The 14,275-nt window shown below is 56.1% G+C and overlaps 1 protein-coding gene across 2 annotated transcripts in view; it reads left to right on the top strand.

The window, feature by feature from the left end:
* Positions 1-241: 241 nt before the first annotated feature.
* Positions 242-14,275, top strand: part of Llgl1 (LLGL scribble cell polarity complex component 1) — a 15,110-nt gene continuing 1,076 nt past the window's right edge. Inside the window, exons 1-21 of one of the 2 annotated variants that reach the window (XM_075992312.1) lie at positions 242-490; positions 3,274-3,371; positions 5,089-5,170; positions 5,270-5,400; positions 6,871-7,026; positions 7,108-7,270; positions 7,354-7,489; positions 7,668-7,722; positions 7,876-8,030; positions 8,104-8,327; positions 8,493-8,560; positions 9,466-9,619; positions 9,703-9,807; positions 10,341-10,633; positions 10,910-11,057; positions 11,222-11,375; positions 12,512-12,807; positions 13,262-13,526; positions 13,616-13,730; positions 13,856-13,968; positions 14,094-14,214. In XM_075992312.1, coding sequence (XP_075848427.1) covers positions 410-490; positions 3,274-3,371; positions 5,089-5,170; positions 5,270-5,400; positions 6,871-7,026; positions 7,108-7,270; positions 7,354-7,489; positions 7,668-7,722; positions 7,876-8,030; positions 8,104-8,327; positions 8,493-8,560; positions 9,466-9,619; positions 9,703-9,807; positions 10,341-10,633; positions 10,910-11,057; positions 11,222-11,375; positions 12,512-12,807; positions 13,262-13,526; positions 13,616-13,730; positions 13,856-13,968; positions 14,094-14,214 — 3,113 coding nt within the window. In that variant the 5' untranslated portion in view covers positions 242-409. The remainder of the gene's footprint in view (positions 491-3,273; positions 3,372-5,088; positions 5,171-5,269; positions 5,401-6,870; positions 7,027-7,107; positions 7,271-7,353; positions 7,490-7,667; positions 7,723-7,875; positions 8,031-8,103; positions 8,328-8,492; positions 8,561-9,465; positions 9,620-9,702; positions 9,808-10,340; positions 10,634-10,909; positions 11,058-11,221; positions 11,376-12,511; positions 12,808-13,261; positions 13,527-13,615; positions 13,731-13,855; positions 13,969-14,093; positions 14,215-14,275) is intronic. The other variant, XM_075992310.1, reaches the window with a different exon arrangement.

Genomic DNA, 14,275 nt, shown 5'->3' with positions numbered 1-14,275 from the left:
TAACCTCTGGACAACGGAAAACATAGTGGATGTAGGGCCCGGAGAGGACAGAGAATTGTCCCTGGCATTATGAGAATGTGCACGTAGCTCAGTCGCGAGTGGAAAACAGCCTTCTCTAAACCACAGCCCAGCTTCCCACGCTGGAGACCCACCTCCGGACTACAAGTCCCAGCAGGCCCGCAGAGATGCGCATGCGTGACTGGGGCCCCCTGGCGAGCCCGGCGAGCCCGGGGGCCCGGTCCTTGCCCATTGTCTGGCGAGCAAGGGGCGGCGCGGTACCGCGGGCACGCTCACGTCGTGGGTCGGGCGGGCGTCCGTGGCGTCCCGCGCCTCCGTGCAGGCCCCGCCCCGCGCCTCAGGACCGGCGGGGCCGGGCGCATCCCGCGGCGGTGGCGGCGGCGGGCACAAGATGATGAAGTTTCGGTTCCGGCGGCAGGGTGCCGACCCGCAACGCGAGAAGCTCAAGCAGGAGCTCTTCGCTTTCCACAAGGTGCGGCGGCGGGGGCGGCGGCGGCCCGGGCGGGCCACGTCGGGCCGCCTCTGCCCTGTGAGCGCCGCGCTGCTCGGGCGTGCCTGGTCGGGGTCTCAGGCTGTGCCCCGCGCTGCGCCGTGCGCTTTCTGGCTCCTCTTGTTTCTCTGCCTCTAGGTCTCTGAACTCCTGGTGTCTCTCCCGGGTGTCCCTTGGGCTCAGTGGGGTCCCCCGACTTACCTGCCTTTTACTCTTGGCCTTTTTCAGTTTTTGGTGTGTGGCCCCAACTTGGCCGAGGGGCATCCAGGGCCAGGTTTTGTTTTTCTTTAACTCCTGGGCGGGCGAGAGTGGGAGAAGTGGGGGGTGGGGCTGGGAAATCCCAGCACGGAGCCTCCACCCCCTCCCCAGGCTCAACCCTGCCTTGGGGTCCCTAGTCCAGGGGGTGTGCATGTCTGTGTGCCCAGCTGCATTTCAAACCGTAGTTCCCCAGTTTCCCCCGCCATGAAATGAGGCCAGTTTCCTCCTTGTGGATTCTGGATCTCCTTGCAACCGGGCAGGCCTGACCTTATTAAAGTTGGAAAGACGTGAGACAGAAGGGGTCCCGGGAAAGGCCTCAGTTCCCACCTTCCTGGCACTGACGGTATAGAGCCCTGCAAGGCTAACTCCGATCTGGAGAGATGGGAGTAAGGTTGGATGTTACTTTTATCCCAGAGCCCGTGTGTGCTTCTGCCATTGAGGATCCGATTTCTCAATTCCATTATACACATGAAAAAAATTGAGGTTCAGTAAGGAGCGGACTGCTAATCTTTCTTACCTTGATGTGTGATGGCAGTGGAGTAGGGGTCCGGAGACTTGAAGCAGCTACTTCCATCCTGAGCAGAGCTTAGGTACCTTAGACTTCACTTAGGAGATGCTTCATGGGAGGTGCTGCCATGGCTTAACTTTTGCTGTTGAGGTCCCAGGCAGCAATGATGGGACTGCCAGGATTCACAAACACAGTGACCTGCCAAAGACCTGAGAGGAGAGGTCCCCCAGATGTGAGCCTCTGCTCTTGCTGGTGAGCCCCCTGAAGCAGGAAGGAGGACGGGGTCTTAGCCAGTGTGTAGGGGACCTGCAGAGATGGGGTGAGCCTCTGAATCAGCTTGCCTCACCCTGGCTGGTACTACAGTGGCAGTTGAGGGTGAGGCACAATTTGAGTGGGCAGGGCTGGAGAGATGGCTCAGAGGGTAAGAGCACTGGCTGCTCTTCCAGAGGTCCCGGGTTGATTCCCAGCAACCACATGGTGGCTCACAACCATCTGTAATGAGACCTGGTGCCTTCCTTGCAGCAGTATATTGTATGCTTAATAAATAAATAAATCTTAAGAAAAACAATTTGAGTGGGCAGCAGTGATAGGAGCTAGGTCACCTCTGGGCAAAGGGTTTGATTGCCAAGGGGGGTGTTAGGAGATCCCTAGGAAGCAGGCCCCGGATTCTTGAGTTTGGAGTTCTGATCAAGAATGAACATGAACTTTTACCCTGGGTGTCGGGTTCAACTCCAGCCTAGACCACAAGTTGCCTGTAGGGTGTGCATCTCATGCTAATTCCCTCTTCCTTGGTGCTAGGGACACAGTGGAACCCAAAAGAGACAGCTCTTCATTGAAGGTGTGGTTTAGTCATTGGGAAGAGGATAGGAACAAAAAGTCAAAACAGAGAAGTAAAGTACATATTAGTTCACAGGGCGGCTGGTGCTGTGGATAAAACATGGTGTGGTGATGACGTAGGCAGGACCAGCTCCAGAGGCCTTTTGGAGCTGGCCATTTGGGAGTTCCAGGTAGAGCAGTGTGGTGGGGGAGGGGGCAGAAAGAGTGTGGTGTCAAAGCCCTGCAAGCAAAGAGCTTTGGGATAGCAGTCAGATGAACTGAGATGCCCAGAGGGGCCTACACGGTGAGGACCTGGCTTTGGCTGTGGATCAGCATGGAGCTGCTGGAGGGCCCCAAGTGAAGGAGGTAGGAATGGCTGGCTGGTTTTCCTAGGGACGTAGGGAGCACTGGTCCAGGCAGGCAGTGGATAGGCCTGGAGCAGGGTGTGAGCAGGATGACTTCTTTGTGTCTTGAAGGTAAGACGGTAGGGCTCAGGAATTGATCGGACACGAGATGCAAAGGGATCTAGCCTCTCTTCCATACAGCAAGCCTGATGGTGCCTACTCAGGGCTTGTGGGGGCCTTGCCATGGTGCCATGCTGCCATGCTAAAGGAGGTCAAACCCAGACAGGGCATGGCAGTGCTCGTGGGAATGGGAATTCCCTGACCAGCTGGGCTGGTTGGTGGTGCTACTTTCTTGGATGGGCTCATGCCAAGTGGAAACAGGGTGGATGGAGTACTGTGATCAGCCCAAGACGGCATAGTTATGTATTTATTTTGGAGATAGCATCTCACTGTGTGGCTCATGCTGTCTTCTAGCTCAGGATCTTCCTGCCTTAGTCTTCCAAATACTAAGATAATTGCCATGTGCTACTAGGCCGTATTTGACATCTCTTGAGGGTATTCATGTCCCAGCCATAATTGGGCATGGGTGGGAGGAAGCACACCCAAAGAAGGAATAGGTACTGAAGCTTAGTGTGTAGGGAAGGGCCCTGGACCTGAACTCACAGAGCAGGGAAGCAGGTCGGGAGCATCAGGACCCCAGGTGCTGTCACCACTTCTGGTGGCACTGGGATTCTTGTTCTCTGACTCTCTCCATGTGGGGAGGTGGACAGTACCTCCAGGGCCTGTAGAAGCACAAGTCCCAGGGTATTTTGCCCATGTTGCCCTCTCCTCCTTCACAGACTGTGGAGCATGGCTTCCCCAACCAGCCCAGCGCCTTGGCCTTCGACCCCCAGCTTCGCATCATGGCCATCGGCACCAGGTCTGGGGCTGTCAAGATGTATCCTTTGCTACTGTGGCGCCCAGGGGTCGTGAGGACCTCTCGTGTCCCACCCACTTCCTGCTGGGATCCTAGCGTGGCAGGTGCTTCTTGGAGTCACGGGTCGTCTGATGAGGTTGACTGTGCATGTGTGCCTGTGACAACTCCTTTCAGAAATGAAAGAGGTGGGTGATTAGAGGGGTCAGTTTGACCACTGGTGTGCCTTGTTGTCTTTCAGCCTGCCAATCCTTAGGTGACTCTGCCGTCACCTTGGCTACCGTGACTGGGGTAGTTAGGGTGGCTGATGGGCCCAGATGCGAGGGTGAGCATGTCACACACACACACACACAAATACGAAGATCCATGTGTTCACCCAGGGGGTGAAGGCAGTGCCAGGCTCAGCATGGTGAGTGCAACAGTGCCCCCATCTGGACCCTGCTCCTGTACAATGGACTGAGTTAGCGGTACAAAGCATGCATTTTCCTGCATTCCGGGCTGGGGGTGGGGCAGCACTGTGTTGGACTGCTTATCCACCCTGGAAATGCCACCCTAACCTGCCTTCAAGAAAACCAAGGGTAGATTCTTACTAAAAAGTTGCTTAGTAGAGGTTCCTGCCCTCCCTCTCCTTTCCCAAAGCTAGGGACTCTAGTCAGGTTGGGGTGGGAATGTGGCCCATGGCTTATGAGCTGATAGCCTGTGTTAGGGAATGGAGCTGGACGGGGATGGCCTTCCCTCTATTGTGGGCCACTGGGTGTGTGTTGGGACAGTGACCAGCTGACCGCTCCAGGCCCTGAGGGTGCTGTGCTGCCACTATCCTCAAATGCTGCAGCTTTGTACTGTGTTGGACGTGTCCACTTCTGAGGCGCCCACAGTCCTCACTGCCTGGTGCTGGAGCTGTCCTTGTGGGAACTGGTTCCTCATGCTAGCGCAAGTGAGGAGGCCAGATCCTAGTTCCCCTTCTCTTCCCTCAGGTTGGGAAACTGAGGCTGGAAAGCGCCACTCTTGTGTCTGAAGCCTCCCCTCCCCCTGCAGGGTAGGCCCCATCTCCTGGGAGACCCTGCTTCCCGCCAGCTGCCCCTGCCCTCTTTGTCATCCTGGCCAGGCTCTGCAGGGAGTCCCAGCTCAATATCCAGGCAACAGCTCTTGGCTTGTCACTAGGACAACGTCACTGACCCATCTCGTAGCCCTCTTGGGCCCCTTCAGGCTTTGTTGGCCACCATCAATCCTGGAGTTGCTGGCTCTCAGGGCACTTGTTCAAGCAGGTCACCTGTTTTCTAGTCTGTGGAAGTGTCTGGGCAGTGGAAGCTGTTGGCTGCCTGCTCTGGGGTTCTTGCCCACAGCTAGAGTTGGCTTGGTCTGTTGCTGCTGTGTTCTGGCTAGGCCTGTTTAACTTCTACCGCAGGGCACTTGGTCCATGCAGCTGCATCAGAGGCCCCATGTGCACCATGCTGGAGCTACAGTGCTGAGCAGGATTTTATCTCACTCCATCTGCACCAGCTTTTTGCATTTGAGTCTTTAGGCTGCTGTATAGACGAGGGCTAGAATATCTACAACAGCCCCTACTGGGGGGGGGAGCGCTGTCTGGAGTCTGTGGACAGCCTTGAGGGGACAGGAGCAGAGCTGCTTCAGAAAAGAGCCTCATCCGGAGACGGCTGGCCCGGTGGAGAGGTGTTGGGAACGGCCTGCTGGAGTGTCCTGGCTTGGCCTGCACGTGCATGTCCTTGACAAGTCACCTCAGCTACGGTGCACCTGGAGTGGAGTTTACAGGGCTGCATCGGGATGCAGCCACCGTCACCCAGATGCATTTCCTGCCTGGTCAGGTAAACATCTGCCTTCCACCAGCAGCAGGTGGTCCTCATCCCCGCTTCCTCCTGCCCTTCAGGCCAACCCCATTTTGGTCTCTGCTCCTCCCCCATCAGGGCCGCCTCCTGACCCTGCTAGATGACAGCAGCCTGCATCTGTGGGAGATCATCCATCATAATGGCTGTGCCCACCTGGAGGAAGGGCTCAGCTTCCAGCCACCCAGCCGGCCGAGTTTTGACAATGCCAGGTACTAGAGGAGCAGCCTGGGGCTAGCCACTGGGCAGGAGTATTGGAGAGGGCCTATGAGCCTGCTCTGCTCAGGTTCAGAGTAGGGTGTGTGGAGCCCTGCCTGGGCAGAGTCCTGCTTGACAGTGGTGTCATTGAGTCTGAGGCCTGTCGGTAGGGTCTGTGCTTCTTGCTATGGGAGCCTTTAGTTTGGGAGTCCCAGTGAATAAATATGTTATAACCCATCTCCTTACACCTGCAACTAGCACTGTGTTCTCTAGGGGTTTGGGACAGTTTTGTGCCAAGGTGACGTGTTGACAGAGGTTTCTGTCCCACCAGGTCCCACAGTTGTTCAGTCCCAAAGAAATATACAGAGGTCTACATTAATTATAAACTGATTGCCCATTAGCTCAGGCTTCTTATTAACTCTTATAACTGATATTAGCCCATAATTCTTGTTTGTGGGGGCTGGAGAAATGGCTCAGTGGTTAAGAGCACCACCTGCTCTTCCAAAGGTCCTGAGTTCAATTCCCAGCAACCACATGGTGGCTCACAACCATCTGTAATGAGATCTGTGCCCTCTTCTGGCCTGTAGGAAGAGTACTGAGAATACTGTATACATAATAAATAAATCTTAAAAAAAAAAATTCTTGTTTGTGTTAGCCATGTGGCTTGGTACCTTTTTCCGACAAGGCAGTCCTCTGTGTCTGGGTAACAACTGCAGACTGAAACTTTCCTCTTCCCAGAATTCTTGTTGCCCCACCTCTACTTCCTGCCTGGTTGTCCCACCTATGCTTCCTGCCTGGCTACTGGCCAATCAGCGTTTATTTAAAATACAAGTGACATGGTATAGACCATTGTCCCACAGCAGTGACATTAGCAAAGTCTTAGGCTAGCCCTGAATTCTCAGTGGTCTTCCAACCTCAGTCTCCCAAGTATGGTATTCTAGGTATGCGCCACGACGTCTGGCCTTCCTCCTGGCTTCGTGAGTTGGGAAGGGAGATGGGCTACTGGACCATTGTCACTCGGAGGGTTCCCCAGAATGGACTTGGTGAGGCAGTAGGAAGATGTTCTAGGTGTACACAGCAGGCCAGGCTTCCCAGGTAAAGGGCTTTGCCTACAGGTCAGCTCCTGGGCTGTCCCAGACACTGTAGGCAGGCCCCTGAAGTCTGAGATGCCTGGAAGGCTGGTGTTGGGTACCCTGGCTGGAGCAGGGCTCTGACTCTGCCTGAGAGAGCAGAGCAGTGAGAGGACCTGCGAGTCCTTTGGGACCCGGGGAACGTATTTTTATCCCTTTCTTTGCCGGCATGCTGGGGAATAATTGAGTGGGCTAATTACACTGTACATTTCCCTCCCAGGGTGCCAGCCTGTGCTGTGAACAGGCCCTGTGAGTGCAGAGGGGTACAAGAGAGGCCACAGCAAGGGCCCAGCCCATCCCGCCTTCCCCAGCAGGTAGATGGGCTTGGCCTCACTTTCTCCCTCTTTCCTGCAGTGCCCCTGCCAATCTTACCCGTGTCACTGTGGTTCTGCTGGTAGCTGGCAACACAGCAGCCCTGGGAACCGAGAGTGGCAGCATTTTTTTCCTGGACCTGGCGACCCTGACTCTGCTTGAGGGGCAGACTCTCAGCCCAGATGCGATTCTGCGCAGGTGAGCAGCAGGCCAGCAGCAGGCAGGGGGAGCTTCCCAGTTCTGGGGCGTTCTCCTGACTCTCTGGGGCACTCTCTGCAGTGTGCCAGATGACTACCGCTGTGGGAAGGCTCTGGGCCCTGTGGAGTCACTTCAGGGACATCTGCAAGACCCCACCAAAATTCTCATAGGCTACAGTCGGGGCTTACTGGTCATCTGGAGCCAGGCCACACACTGTGTGGACCACATTTTCCTAGGTAACCAGGTAAGTGAGAGAGGCCTGCATGCTCCTCATTCTGGGCCCTTGTACACACCCGTTGGCTCATGCCATCCTATCCTCATCCGTAGCAGCTGGAGAGCCTGTGTTGGGGGCGTGGTGGCAGCACCGTTATCAGCTCACACAGTGATGGCAGCTATGCCATCTGGTCCACAGACACTGACAGTCCCCCAGCGCTGCAACCCACTATAGTGACCACACCCTATGGTGAGCCCTGGGGAGACTTGAGCCAAGAGTGGGGACTGAAGGGCTGTCTGGTTTTGATGAGGGTACTGGCTAGCCAAACCTACAGGAGACTCTGGGGGGTATTGCTGGGTCTGGGCCATACCGTGGGGAGAGGCACATGGAAGAGGAATGGGAGGTCTGACGCTCTCCCCACCCCCAGGCCCCTTCCCCTGCAAGGCCATCAACAAGATTCTGTGGCGGAGCTGTGAGTCAGGGTAGGTAGAGGGGGCAGTGTGGGAGGGGCTTGTCTGGCTGGGGCCTAGAGGATTAGGCTCTGGGTATATAGGGGTGAAGCCCTTACTGGGTTATCCAGCGTGCGCCTGGTTCTGCAGGGGCTCCTGGTTCACATGGCATCTCTCCCTTTGCAGAGACCACTTTATCATCTTCAGCGGTGGCATGCCCCGAGCCAGCTATGGTGATCGCCACTGTGTGAGTGTACTGCGAGCAGAGACACTGGTGACCCTGGACTTCACCTCCCGTGTCATTGATTTCTTCACAGTGCACAGCACACAGCCAGAGGATGGTGTGTATTCCATCTCCTCATCCCAGCTGGCCCAGTGTGGCTTCAAGCTGAGCTCACTCGCCCAATTCCACAGAATTTGACAACCCTCAGGCCCTCGCTGTGCTTCTGGAGGAGGAGCTGGTGGTGCTGGACCTGCAGACACCAGGCTGGCCAGCTGTGCCCGCCCCTTACCTGGCCCCACTGCATTCATCGGCTATCACTTGCTCTGCCCATGTTGCCAATGTCCCCAGCAAGCTGTGGGCCCGCATTGTAAGTGCTGGTGAGCGGCAGAGCCCACAGCCTGCCTCCAGTGCCTTGGTGAGTGTGGATGTTTTATGACCCAGGGGTAGTGGGGTGGGGTCTGTTCCTGGTGGGGGCAGTGTCTAGCCCAGACTGGAGATGGAAATGTAGTAGGCGTGTGGCCAGAATGAGATGGAGACCTTCAGCTTAACTTGGAGCTCTCATCTTTGTTGTCTTTCTTAGAGCTGGCCCATTACTGGGGGCCGGAACTTGGCCCAGGAACCCTCGCAGCGTGGGCTGCTACTGACTGGGTAGGTGTGGGTGTGGGTGGCAGACAAGGTCCTGCAGCCATGAGGCCTTATTTGCTGTTTGAATGTCCCAGGTTCTTTGGGTGCTGAAGTGCGTGGTGACTCAGGACTAGTCCTAGCAGACCCAGGTTGTTCCTGTAAGGAAGCCTCCCTAGATTCTGGCTCAAAGCCTTAGTCCGCACTTCCTCTTTGCCTGGGACTGAATTCCAACACAGCCCAGGCTCCACCCACCTGACTTGCCTGCCATGGACTGGAAAATCTGGGTTGGCCTATGGTGACTCCTCTAGTCAGGTGCTGGAGAGCCAGGCTAGGTCTGGGCACTGGTGACTCAGGCCTTACTAACTGCCCTGCCCTGCCCTCCTGCCTGTGTTGGGACCCTTAGGCCTCTTAAGGCAACTTGCCCTTTCCTGTTGAGAGCCTGCTATGGCCTCAGGGATGACGGGGAGCCTGAACCACCTCCCTCTATAGCTCCTTCTCAACTGCCTGGCACCCCGCTGGGGTTCTGCAGCTGTGTCCTCTCCCCACCCAGCTTCCCCCTCTTTTGCCACTCAGCCTTCCCGCTGCTTTACCTGGAAGGCCCCCTTGGGCCTCTTGCTCTTCCGGGGTTTCTACACCTACTGTGATTCCTGGGTACCCATTTCTCCCCTCTGTCATCTCCTAGTTAGTAAGGTTGTCATTCCTTTACCCTCCAACCTGTTCAGAGGGTTCGGGCATGTGCGAGTGTAGCCCTGATGTGCTGTAGGCACTGAGTACCCATTTGTCCTGTGTAGCAGGTGCTTGCTGCTGTATGTAGTACAATTCCAGCTAGTGTTGGACATATGCAGTAGGTCCCTATAGTGACCACTGGAAGAATAACTGAGGGGGTGTGGATTTCCCAGGGGGGGGTCTGACACCTACTCTCTCCACAGCCACGAGGATGGCACTGTGCGATTCTGGGACGCCTCTGGTGTGGCACTAAGGCCACTCTACAAACTGAGCACAGCTGGCCTCTTCCAGACGGACTGTGAACATGCTGACAGCTTGGCCCAGGCTGTGGAGGATGACTGGCCACCCTTCCGCAAGGTGCCTCTTCCCTCTTCCCCCGGCTTGGCCTTTGAACCTGACCTAGTTCTGCCTAGTATCATCATTCCATCTTGTCCCCTCAGGTGGGCTGCTTTGACCCCTACAGTGATGATCCCCGGCTAGGAATACAGAAGGTTGCGCTTTGCAAGTACACAGCCCAGATGGTGGTGGCTGGCACCGCAGGCCAGGTGGGATTGGTGGATTGGTGTCCCCAGGTGTGGCTATTGGGTGGCCTTCTGCAGGAGATGGCCTTGCAGGGTGTGGTGGTGAAATAGAGAACCCAACATAGGCTGTAGGTCAGAGGGGGAATGGAGCATCAGGTAAGGTTGGCCGGGGCGAGGACAAATGGAAAGGGGGGGCTGCCACTTGAGTAAGGGTAGGGGAGCCCATAGAGGCTTGAAACTGGGAGCAGGACTCTGGGCACGAGATAGGCCCAGCAGCAGCGGAGCACAGTGGGTCTTAGTCATAGACCACCGTTAGCACTGGACTGTATGGAGGGCTCAGTGTGCGGAAGACAGAGACTCAGGAAAGAGTCACGGGCTCCAGGAGGGCAGGGGCCCCAGATTAGGTCACCCGTCTCTTGGCACTCAGGGAAAGCTTTTGTATATAGTAGGTATTCGAAGGGTACTGGCTGGGTAGGTGAATTCCGGAGCTGCTCTGGCAGTGTCTGGAGAGGGTCCCGAATGCCCCTCACCTGAGTCCTCTGCCTGTGGTGGTCCAGGTGCTGGTGCTGGAGCTCAGTGACGTGCCGACAGAGCAGGCTGTCAGTGTGGCCAGTGTGGATCTCCTCCAGGATCGTGAGGGCTTCACATGGAAGGGCCATGAGCGGCTGAGCCCACACACGGGGCTGTTGTCTTGGCCTGCCGGGTTCCAGCCTCGCATGCTGGTGCAGTGCCTCCCACCCGCTGCCGTCACTGCTGTCACTCTCCATGCTGAGTGGAGCCTTGTGGCCTTTGGTACCAGTCACGGCTTTGGCCTGTTTGACTACCAGCGCAAGAGCCCCGTGCTGGCCAGGTATGTGGTATGAGGTGAGCAGCTGGCGGCTGAGCCCTGATGAAACAGTCTGGGATTCAGTTTATTTCCAGAGGTTGCTGTGGCAAAGGCAGGCTGATTGGGAAAGCCTTTATAATCTCTCTATCTGCGAGAAAACTGGTCACCCCATCCAGCTCCTGGGGTCGTAGGTTCTAGGACCAAATTGCTCTGGTTCCCTGACCTGGGCTCTGATACCTAGCTTCAGGCTAGCAGGAGTGCAAGGTAGTTCCATAGCACAGCTGGCCCTGTCATTCCTAGGTGCACCCTTCACCCCAACGACTCTTTGGCTATGGAGGGGCCACTATCACGTGTGAAGTCCCTCAAGAAGTCACTGCGACAGTCATTCCGGCGTATCCGCAAGAGCCGTGTCTCAGGCAAAAAACGGGCTACTACTGCCAGTAGCAAGGTGAGCAGGGACTGGCGGCCATGTCTGTGCCCGGCCCAGAGCCCTCAGATTTGCTTGGTTGCCATGCTCCCCCTAGTGAACTGGGAAGCAGGTGCTCGGATGGCGATGCCTGCTGGGTACTGGCCAGAAAGGAAGACCACTTCTAAGATCCTCTGGCCTTCCAGTTGCAGGAGGCCAATGCACAGCTGGCGGAGCAGACCTGCCCCCACGATGTGGAGATAACACCTGTACAGCGCCGCATCGAGCCTCGGTCTGCTGATGACTCCCTTTCTGGTGTTGTACGCTGCCTCTACTTTGCTGACACATTCCTTCGAGATGGTGAGGCCAGGGTAGGGACAGGGGTTGGAGAGGCTAGAAGGCCTTTGTACTGGTAGGGGAGGTGGTTTTCTGAGCACCTGCTATGCTGAGCTATACTTTGGGACACTTTGACCACCTGTATAGCCCAAAGGGACATATTTTGGGGGTTTGCTAAGTGGGCTGCACAAGCCTTGTAGAGCTGAACAAGAAGCAAGGGTGCTATGGTGAGGTGGGCAGTGAGAGCAGGGTGGCCAAGGCCCTGTGGTGGACAGGTCAGTCAGGGACTTGCCATCGCCTCCGGTAGAACGACCCCTCTGTGCCTTAGGTATGTTGTGGCCCTTTTTTTACATTGTATTATGGTAGCATGAAACACAGAATTAGTGTGCTGTCACCTACAAACTTCAGCTGCCACCTCTGGGGAGCTGCTGCCATCGTGTGCCCTCTCCACACTTCACTTTACTCTTTTAGTTTTTTGAGCTACGACTTCTCTGTGTAACAGTTCTGGCTGTCCTGGAACTCGCTTTGTGGACTAGACTGGCCTTGTGGACTGAGATCTGCCTGCCTTGGCCTCCCAAGTGCTGGGATTAAAAGCATGCGCCACTCCCACTCCTGCCCAGCCACTAGACAGGGTTCCGTTGTGTAGTGGTCCTGGCTGTCCTTGAGCTTGCTCTGTAGGCCCGGATGTGAGCTACCACTGTCCGGCTTATGTATTGCTTGTTTTTTAGACAGAATCTCACCACATAGTCCTGGCTGCCTGGAACATGCTATGTAGATCAGGCTAGCAGAGATCTGTTTCTGCTTCCTGAATGCTGGGATTAAAGGAGTGTGCTACCGTGACCAGTCTTGCAGGAGAGAGCTGCATTTGCTGGAATGAGTTGAGGGTGCAGCTTGATAGCTTGATGGTATCAGAGACCAGTTTGTGGCCTGATACCCACCTTGCAGGTGTCCTTAAGGTGGCCTTTGCCTCTGGATCAGAGCTACTCTGGTATCTCAGACTAGTGGGTTGAAGCCATAGAGCAGGTGCGAGATAGAGGGAGCACAGATTCTTGAGATCTGGTCCTACAACCAGTTAGGAAGTAAAGGTAGAGGTGAGGGGAAGGCTTTGTTAGGAATGGGGTCCCCAGGAGGCCCTTCTCACTTGGCCTGTGCCCCCACAGCAACCCACCACGGGCCCACCATGTGGGCAGGGACCAACTCGGGCTCAGTGTTCGCCTACGCGCTGGAGGTTCCAGCAGTCGCAGCAGGTGGTGAAAAGCGGCCTGAGCAGGCAGTGGAGGCTGTGCTGGGCAAGGAGGTACAGCTGATGCACCGGGCACCTGTGGTGGCCATTGCTGTGTTGGATGGTCGTGGCCGTCCACTGCCTGAGCCCTATGAGGCTTCTCGGGATCTGGCACAGGCCCCTGACATGCAGGGTGGGCACGCTGTGCTCATTGCATCTGAGGAGCAGTTCAAGGTAAGCGTCCATAGGTGATGGAGATCCATCCAGGTCCCCATCTTGGAACCTTAGAACCTCTTCTCTGCCCATTTCCCCTGCCTGCTGAGAGTTAAATCCCTCCTATTCCACCAAAGAGCCTTCAGCCGGTAGAGGTCCTTGAAGGACCTGGGTACACCCTAGGTCTGCCAGGTTCCCCTAAGGCCTTCTATCTCACAGCCATCTCCAAGAGCCCTCAGGGACTTGTTCGGGTGCAGGCATAGAACATATGAATATGTCTAGTTAGTCTGGCTGTGGGTGAAGATGAGGAACGCCGTGAAGCCTGGACTGAGCCTATGGGGGCTGGCTGGTGCAGTGGGTGTCATTTCTACATTTACGGGTGGGTTGGGGCATGCAGGGCCAGTTGAGGGTCTGTAGCTGAGTGAGGAGTGGGTAGGACAAGGCTGGGCCTAACTCATAGGCTGTCTGTCACCAGGTGTTCACACTACCCAAGGTGAGTGCTAAGACCAAATTCAAGCTGACAGCCCATGAAGGCTGTCGTGTGCGGAAGGTCGCCCTGGCTACATTTGCCAGTGTGATGTCTGAGGACTACGCCGAGACCTGCCTTGCCTGCCTCACCAACTTGGGCGATGTCCACGTCTTCTCTGTGCCTGGCCTGAGGCCTCAGGTGCACTACTCCTGTATCCGGAAGGAGGACATCAGTGGCATCGCTTCCTGTGTCTTCACACGCCATGGCCAGGGTGAGGTGGGGCAGGCGCTTGGGAACAGATGCTGGTACAGAAAGGTCAGGCTCAGCCTTCCTTACATGCTCCTTTTCTCCTGGTCACAGGTTTTTACTTGATTTCTCCATCCGAATTTGAGCGCTTTTCCCTGAGTGCTCGCAACATCACAGAACCACTCTGTTCTCTAGATATCAGCTGGCCTCGAAATGCCACCCAGTCCAGGTGTGTGAGGAGTGGGCCCCTTCACCTCGGGTTCTGCACTCCCTGGGGTTAATGCCCATTCCTGGTGTGAGGATGGGAGGTAGCACCTGTAATAGCTCCCATCACATTCCCATCTATTTCTGTAGCCATAGGCTTCAAGAGTCACCCAAGCTGAGCCAGGCTAATGGGACCCGAAACATCACCCCGGCCCTAGAGAGCTGTGAAGGAAGCCCTAACTCTGCCCATGGCAAGAGATCTGGTGAGAGGGCACAGGGTTGGGGCAGGCATTGGCTTTGAGGGTACCTGTGTATGCATGTGCACGTCCGGCTGTGGGCTGGTCTCTAGATGCAGAGAGTAGATACTGAGGAGCACTTGTTCCAACAGACACCACAGAGCCAGCAGAGGCCACACTCTCACCTGTGTCCATTGACTCAGCGACTAGTGGAGATACCACGCTGGACACGACAGGGGATGTCACAGTGGAATATGTGAAGGATTTCTTGGGGTGAGGCCAGCTGCTCTTTCCCAAGCCTCCATCCCCAGGGCAACTAGGGGTCTTCCTACCC

Source organism: Microtus pennsylvanicus, chromosome 11 (genome assembly GCF_037038515.1).
Source record: "Microtus pennsylvanicus isolate mMicPen1 chromosome 11, mMicPen1.hap1, whole genome shotgun sequence".
Lineage (NCBI taxonomy): Eukaryota > Metazoa > Chordata > Mammalia > Rodentia > Cricetidae > Microtus > Microtus pennsylvanicus.
This window is presented reverse-complemented; position numbering and strand designations above follow the sequence as displayed.